At 42.7% G+C, this 8094-nt stretch overlaps 1 protein-coding gene across 1 annotated transcript; it reads left to right on the top strand.

The window, feature by feature from the left end:
• Window positions 1-438: 438 nt before the first annotated feature.
• On the top strand, window positions 439-4105 carry LOC118423517 (patched domain-containing protein 3-like). The gene is made up of 2 exons (XM_035831697.1): window positions 439-1666; window positions 1941-4105. Exons 1-2 carry the CDS (start codon window positions 655-657, stop codon window positions 3779-3781), a joined length of 2853 nt encoding a protein of 950 aa, XP_035687590.1. The 5' UTR covers window positions 439-654; the 3' UTR covers window positions 3782-4105.
• Window positions 4106-8094: the final 3989 nt, after the last annotated feature.

Here is an 8094-nt window from a genome sequence, read left to right as displayed (position 1 = left end):
GTAATCTTCACTCATGAAAGTCCAACGCGTATCAGATCAATACTGTAGAATTTGATTAACCTGGCCCTGCTTTAGTCGGGACGATAGTTATTCTTCACTAGGTCGATAAATGCGTGTCAACTTAACAGTGTTACGTATGGTCAGAGCTAATACCAGATTATTTTGGTCGTATCCAAAGTCGACAAAAACAGGCTATTATTATTGATCCTCACGAGCATTATCTGAATGACTTACATGGTACACTACACACTACTATTTTACAGTCATGCTACCTCGTTGAAAAATGATATCTAACCATAACCATAACTATAAACAAAAAAGCATAGACAGCTTTATTAGTTTCTTGATCACCAATTGGGACTTGGGAGGTATGAAAGGCAATTTCCCCGTCGCCGTACGCAGGTGTTAGCATAGTAACTATCGTGGTTGGTCAACAAGGAAGTTTGCTTTGGCTCAGCATAATGGCCACGATTGTTCTAGGCCCATGTTCGTATACAATTTTCCCACTGTTTGCACATTGCACACACAAATAAATGGAGAGTCTCTGTACGGTCGTGCTGCCAGGTCAACTGCTGTCTTAGGTCATGTTGAAAATAGGAAGGGATAAGTTCTGACTTTCATACGGCGCATTTCAGATCTACGGAGGAACGCAACATGGCATATGACTGCATTGAGCGCCGGTTGCGCAGACTTTTTGAACATTATGGCGGGCTGGTGGCCCGTTATCCGTTACCTTTCTTCATCATCCCGATTCTGGTTGCGGGAGGTTTGGCGTCAGGCATGTACTTACTCCCAACCCAACAAGAATCCGGAGTAGAGTACCTGTTCACACCGACAAACGGGGAAGCCAAGACCGAGCGATCAGTCATACAGGACCATTTCTCCACAAACGTCACGGACAACTTTCAGCAAAGCAGGCTTGCCGTTTTCGGGCGTTTCGGTCGAGTTATCGTGACTGCCAAAGACAAAAGTAACATTCTCCAGCAAAGTATGATGGAAGAGGTCCTACGACTACACGAGTTTGTGCTCAACAATATTTCTGTCGATCACGAGGGACAGACTTACCGTTATGAAGACCTGTGTGCTGCGTGGCAGGGGAAATGTGACAGCAACGAGTTCCTTGAACTTGTCGACTACAATGCCAGCCAAGTTCAAAACACCACCATTCTCTATCCGACATCCTTCAGTCCATTGGGAGTGCAACTCTTTCTTGGAACACAGCTTGGCGGTGTCACCATTGTTGACGGTACGGAAGACACGGTCGAGTCTGCCGAAGCCCTCCAACTTCACTACTATGTCCGTTGGGACGACAGCGAACAAGTAAACGATGTTATCAGCGCTAAGTGGGAGGAAGCCTTCCTCGCAGAAGTGCCTACTTTCACATCTACGGACATAGACGTAGCCATGTACACGTCCCAAAGTCGGGCGAACGAACTGAACTCAGTGACAAACGGAATCATCCCTCTCTTCAGCATCACATTCAGTATCATCATCACGTTCGCTGTGTGTTCCTGCGCGGACACAGACGCCGTACGCGCTAAACCCTGGCTCGGGATGCTCGGCGTGTTGTCGGCCGGCCTTGCAATCGTCTCCTCCATGGGCCTCGTCCTCTTCTGCGGAGTGAAGTTCATTAGTATCGTGGCCTCTATGCCATTTCTCTGCCTTGGTAAGTCCAACTTTGTGCAACCCGCGTGTGCACTTGTACCGTGACCGTGTATGAATGATGGTGTGCATTAGATTAGGAGAGGGGTTTATGAAATATCACTTTAAATGTTACATATATTTTTGCAGCTCATGTATGTAGGAATGAATTTATTTGAATCTCAATGCCCGTCTGGCCTTTCTCTCATATTTTTCAAATGCAGTCATCTATGTGTTATTTTCTCATCTATGTGTATCGTCTATGTGTATTTTCTCATCGTTGTTTTTTTGGCCAACAGGGATTGGCATCGACGACATGTTCATCATGGTTGCTGCATGGCGCAAGACCAACCCACGCCATTCCGTGGAGCGACGCATGTCCGAGGCACTGGGAGAGGCCGCCATGTCCATAACAATCACCAGCATCACTGACGCGCTAGCATTCGGCATCGGTGCTATAACTTTCTTCCCTTCTGTCCAGATATTCTGTATATTTACCGGTGTAGCTTTGGTTTTTGATTATATCTATCAGATAACCTTCTTTGCTGCGTGCATGGCGATTTTCGGTTACCGTGAAAATAAGAATCTCCATTGGGCTACATGCTTGCGCGCTCCGACCAAGAAAGATGCTGAGCACAGATCTGGCTGTTTCAGGCTGTTTTGCGCGGGAGGGGTAACTGGTACAGAGTTGGACCAGGGTATCGTAGATCAGGAGCCAGAAAGGGATCACTTTTTAATGCTTTTCTTTAAAAAGTACTTCGGACCATTTCTGACGACTGGTTTTGTCAAAGTAGTCGTTATCATACTGTTCCTAGGGTACCTTGCCGTCTCTATCTGGGGTTGTACACAGCTGCGCGAAGGACTGCGCCTTCAGTCGCTAGCAGACGACAATTCTTATATTGTCAAATTCTATGACTTAGAGGATGAATATTTCAAGACGTATGGACCACAGGTAATGGTCACTCTGACAGAAGAGGTAGATTATTCAAATCTCACAATCCAACAGCAAATTTCTGACACCCTGCAGAATTTTGAAAACAGCGAGTACACCTTTGGTTCAAACAATACCGATTCATGGCTGAACGCTTACACAATGTTTCTTCGAGGGCATCCATTCCTCCCAAATACTCCAGGCTCTGAAAGGTTTATCACTATCCTGAAAGACCAGTTTCTGGCAACCGTTTGGTTCGATCGCTATCAGCTTGACATAGAGTTTAACGACAATAAAACAAAAATATTGTCATCCCGCTTCTTTGTTCAGTCCAAAAACACCAACACCGCGAATCGTGAGAGAGACATGATGTTGGATATGAGGCGTCTGGCCGCAGAAGCCCCATTTCAGATGACTGTGTTCCATCCTGCATTCATCTTTTATGACCAATACACAGCAGTTCTTCCAAACACCTTACAAAATATCGGCATAGCCACCCTATCTATGTTAGTGGTCTCCCTACTTCTGGTTCCTCATCCCATCTGTTCCTTGTGGATCGCGCTCACCATAGCTTCTATCGACGCCGGCGTTATTGGTTTCATGACTCTGTGGGGTGTTAACTTGGACAGCGTTTCTATGATAAACATCATCATGTGTATCGGCTTTTCTGTCGATTTTTCGGCCCACATAACGTACGCCTTTGTAACGGGACAGGGAGAGTCGAGAAATGAGCGCTCGGTATTTGCTCTATATTCCATCGGCATGCCAATCGTACAGAGCACCGTTTCCACCATCCTTGGCATTCTTGCTCTTGCCTTCTCCACAAGCTACATTTTCCGGACCTTTTTCAAAACAATGCTTCTGGTAATGCTGTTTGGTGCTATGCATGGTATTGTCATACTGCCTGTAGTCCTGACTTTCCTGGGCCCTAAGAAGTCGCTAGGAAAACGATTTGAAAAGCATGGAAGTACATCGAAGGTTGACGATACAGCTTATGCAACAACTGCCACATTGGCAGAGCCTGGAACACTTGCTATTGCCAGTGCTCGCCAATCCTCCCCTTCGCATAACGCAGCCATCGGCAATGAAAACCCGTTGATGAACAAAGAAATGGCAAACTGGATAGAGTACGTAAACCAGTCGTATGAGAAGGATGAGCCAGAAGTGAGAGAGCGCGCAAATCAGCACGAAGACAACATACTATATTAGTACCGTATTTTTCAAATTTGATTTCCCTCGGTCAGTGTAAGGTGACTTTGTATCCTGTATCGACGCGCGCGATAGGATAGTATGCTGGCCTTGTACACAACTATAGTCAGATGCGACAAATATTTTCTTACATCACCATTTGGGAATTGAGAAAGCCAACTCTTTATTGAGAAATCTTTGCCTTAACTTTAATGGCATAAAGGCACATAATGCAGGCACGAATGTAGTCTGTGTTTGTCTGTGTAATACCCCCGTCACATTAGGCGAAAATCGATCGGAAGACTAGTCTACGAGCTCTAAATGACATTTTCGTGATTTTTCGGGATCGCCGGCGATTTTCGGGGGTCGTACGATAGTCGCAGGAGATCTCTGAGATCGCAGAGCTCGTTACCGAGTCGCAGATTGTGCGTGCAAATCGTGCGTACCTCGCAAGGGAATTGGTCGATAGTCTTGCGTCAATCCAACTATTGAAGACCGATGGGCGAGCACAGCACAGTATCGAGTGCAAATCGGATAGCGAACGCCCGTTAGTCGGGCGACGTTCGGGCGACGTTCGGGCTACGTTCGCCCAACTTCCGTTTGTCTACAAATATTGAATTTCTGGGAATATGAGGGTAATTCTGACATTGTGGCCCCTGTGGTAGTATGTAGGCTGGCTTTGTGACACACTTTCCTTTCTTATGTCATTTCTATTATGCCCGCACATTTCATTCATTGATTAAAAAGATTCCGACAACAAAATAAGCAACATTCATTGATCTCTTACCTTTTTTAGGAACGTTTTCTGTTACCTTATCCGCGTGCAAGAGGTCATGGGAGGTTCATTATCATAGATTTATTCACCGTCGATCGCACGAGCCTCGCTTAAATATGACAGGGACAGTTTTGGGGCGACAAATACGCAAGACCCTCTTAAAATTTGCCGACCTTCCTGCGATCGCAAAGTACGTCCGAAGATCGTATATAATGTGACGGGGGTATAAGGCAAACTCCGCAGACCAAATTGGCGCCTCCCCACAGATGAAGGGCGGGCCGCAAGAAACGTGATTAAATCAGGCCAGTACGAATGGTATTTAGAGAAGGTAACAATTTCAAAATTAACAAAAGTGATTAATTTCAAGGAGATTACACCAGCGTAGCAAAAGTATGGAAAATTCTAGCATATATTGCGATGCCTAAAATTTCCATCTAAAAACAATTGTGTCAATTTGTGTAATACCTTTAAGTAAATATTTTGCTGTTTCCTTCTTACAATACTTTCATCTTTAAATCAAATGCATGCGCACACGTTCAAATATACCAAATACATCTGTGTTATCTGAAAGAGCCCGTACTATTTGTACTAGGATAGGACATTTAGTTTTTGTTTTATAAGTCATGATTTATGGCGTTTTGTACGATTTAAACTTATAATATAAGGCAATCGTTACTCTTGTATTTTTTTAAGAAACTTAATTACAAGTTCTTTTCATTCAATTAGTAGTTTCAGGTGATAACATTGTTATTATAGCCACGTGTGCCAGTAGATAAAATTGCACATTATCATTGACAAAGAATGTCTTTAAAAATTGTGTTATTCAGCCTTCTGTACAGAATGTTGAATTCGTGGGAGAAATGACTAGCCTTTAAGTTTATACATTCATAAAACATATGGACCAGCCAAGTTTATATAATACTAGTATAGTATCTATGCTTCATCATTATATAACTTTATCCATGTGAAGTATTTTGTCTAGTTTAAGTGTATTAAAGTTAAGAAAGGAGGGATCCAGTCTTTGAGTCGTTCTTTTGCAAAACATTTTGGATAGATCAGTCGTTCAAAGGGACATAGATATATTACTTAGTTTGGAAAAAAACTGACAATACGCGCAAATATAACTTTACATTATTGTATTCTCATGACGCCCCAGATATAATATGAGAAAATAAAACACCAATTTTAAAGAAAGAATTTAAGGAAAATAGGTAGAATTGCAAAATGAAGCTAGGATCGCAAACATGCACCGATGGTGGACAGGACGTGACAGAACAGTTCTTGCACCCAAAAGTAAATGGTCAATAATTCAGGTTTGACTGTTCAGTGTTATCAGTTCAGTCACATGTTTCTTCAGTAACAGAACAATACTGACCTTTAGCAGAGTAAAACAATTACCCATCCCCATGAGATTTTTAGCCACCAATATTTGATCCAGCTTTCATGGAACTGACATGGTTTTGTTTGAAATGGAAAATTGTATTTGCTAGTATACATCAATACTGTTCCAAAGTCACTGACAACCCCACCTTCCCCTGCCCTTGAAGAAAGAGGGAATGGCAAAGTGCATGGGAATCATTTAATTGTGCAATTGCGCAAATGATACAACAGAAGGTGGTTTATTTGAGGGCTCACATAGTCGCAGTATCGCAATTCGCCATAAAATTGCCTAATTTGTCAGTTGTCAAATGCAAAGAGGGTATCAAACACTTAAGCCCACCTCAACGACCATAATTATTCTATTTCATTTTATTTGTTCGGCTGACATTACAGACAGCCAAGGTCGGTCAACTAGCCGAGGCTATTACAAAGGTTGCTTCACGGAGTTTGTGTCCTACGGACTCTTGTCTTATCATTACAATTACCTATTTTTTTCATTTCTACTACAGTGCTTCAGAATCGTACTTGGCCATGTTTTCTTCCCGAGAAAAAGAATGATGTTCCTTTGATGACATTGTACTTGTTTAAAGCAAACAAGGAAATGCCAGAGCCAGACAGTGGTGTTGACAGTGTAAACTGTAGGTTGCCAGCTTAGCTATGCTCCACCTGGCGAGGTTATTCAGTCCATTAAAGTCCAGACTATGATGCAATCTGATCTACGTGACGTTGGCGAAAAACAACTTTTGAGTTAATGTGGGTCTCGCCAATTTCTGAAAAAAAACAAACAAAAAAACTTGAAAATGACCAAACCAACAGAAAACAAACCTAAAACCAGAGTTTGACGACCTTATTCTTCAATGAAATAGAGTTTATAATGATATGACTTCTACATCTACATAATTTATGCACGGTGCTGTTCACCTTCAACTAGCTTACACGAAATGATCATGCAGTCCCAAAATTGAATGTTAGCAGGCCAACTTTATCCTGACATCAAAAGCTATCTGCCACTTAAACCCCAAAAGACCATATCATGTCCGGGACAAGAGATACACTGAAAAACTGCTATGATAGAATTTTCTCATTAATCATGTAAACGTCCTCCAATTTAACTTGTACTTCATATTGTATATCCTTGTCTAAACTACCTACATACCATAAAGCATGACAAACCCATTAATTCTTTCTTAAGTTATATCCTCTTCAGAATTTTCTTGACAGACACTCCTCTAATTTCAGGGAAAAAACTTGTTTCTGAGCACAAGAGCTATTTCTTAATAATCCAGTCAGGTCAAGAGAATGCAAGTCGGACTATGTTATTAGTGCATTTTGTCAGTTCTACCTATGTCTTAAAAACCTCATAAAAGTTATTCTCAGGACACGCAGGATGATGTCATTGACCAGGGACTTAACAATTTTGTTATTCTCCATTTGCATGTTGGAGCGTATTTGTTTCAAGCAAATAAGGAAACGCCAGTGCTGTTATCAAAGTATGTTTGCTGGGTGATGCATGTTAATGCCTGCTCCAATGTCAACGGTGCCATGTGGTGTCAGACAATACCTTGGAAAACCAAAGAGGCGGCTCGGAAAAGGTTACCGATCCTGCCACACGCACGCTCGCTGCTTACTTACTTATATACTACACTTTGTATACAACCAGAGGCAAGCGATAGTTTGGTGGGGCCAACTGGATCGTCGGGCACGGGCGGGTGTGGTGGGGATCGGTAATCAATTGCGCCACCTTTGGTTTTCCCAGGGTAGATGACAAGTTGATTGATGTAGATGAAAGGAGCCTACTCAAACAAAGTCTATGTAAAATATACTATATATGCAAATCATTAACAGGACTGCCATTCTTTTCATCATGTTTGTATGATCAAGAGAATCTGACTGTAAACATTTCTGCAGCGTCAGCCTGAATGAAGCTGGCGTGCCGGTGGCATGCCGACTGATATTGTTAGCGATGTTTGTTATTGGGCCAAGTTTATTGCTGACCAGTTGCAAGGTGCGGTTACACGTCGGCTCCTGCTGAGCGTCCTTGACACTATGGTCAATGTAAAACATTTCATCATACACGATGGTATTAGTAAGGGATCAAGCAAGGGATGCCTCTAGAGTAACCTGCAGCATGCAGCTGACCTGCCGTCTGTCCGGCCTCTGCGGTAGGGCGCTTTTTTTT

This window comes from Branchiostoma floridae, chromosome 9 (assembly GCF_000003815.2).
Source record: "Branchiostoma floridae strain S238N-H82 chromosome 9, Bfl_VNyyK, whole genome shotgun sequence".
In the NCBI taxonomy this organism is placed as follows: Eukaryota; Metazoa; Chordata; class Leptocardii; order Amphioxiformes; family Branchiostomatidae; genus Branchiostoma; species Branchiostoma floridae.
The sequence above is the reverse complement of the archived record's forward strand: the minus strand, read 5'-3'. Positions and strand labels throughout refer to the sequence as shown.

Bases quoted from the DNA above. Each gene is read 5' to 3' on its own strand.
- LOC118423517 (XM_035831697.1), top strand. From the start codon at position 655: ATGGCATATGACTGCATTGAGCGCCGGTTGCGCAGACTTTTTGAACAT. The intron at 1,667-1,940 runs GTAAGTCCAACT...TTTGGCCAACAG, and splicing joins TATGCCATTTCTCTGCCTTG to GGATTGGCATCGACGACATG.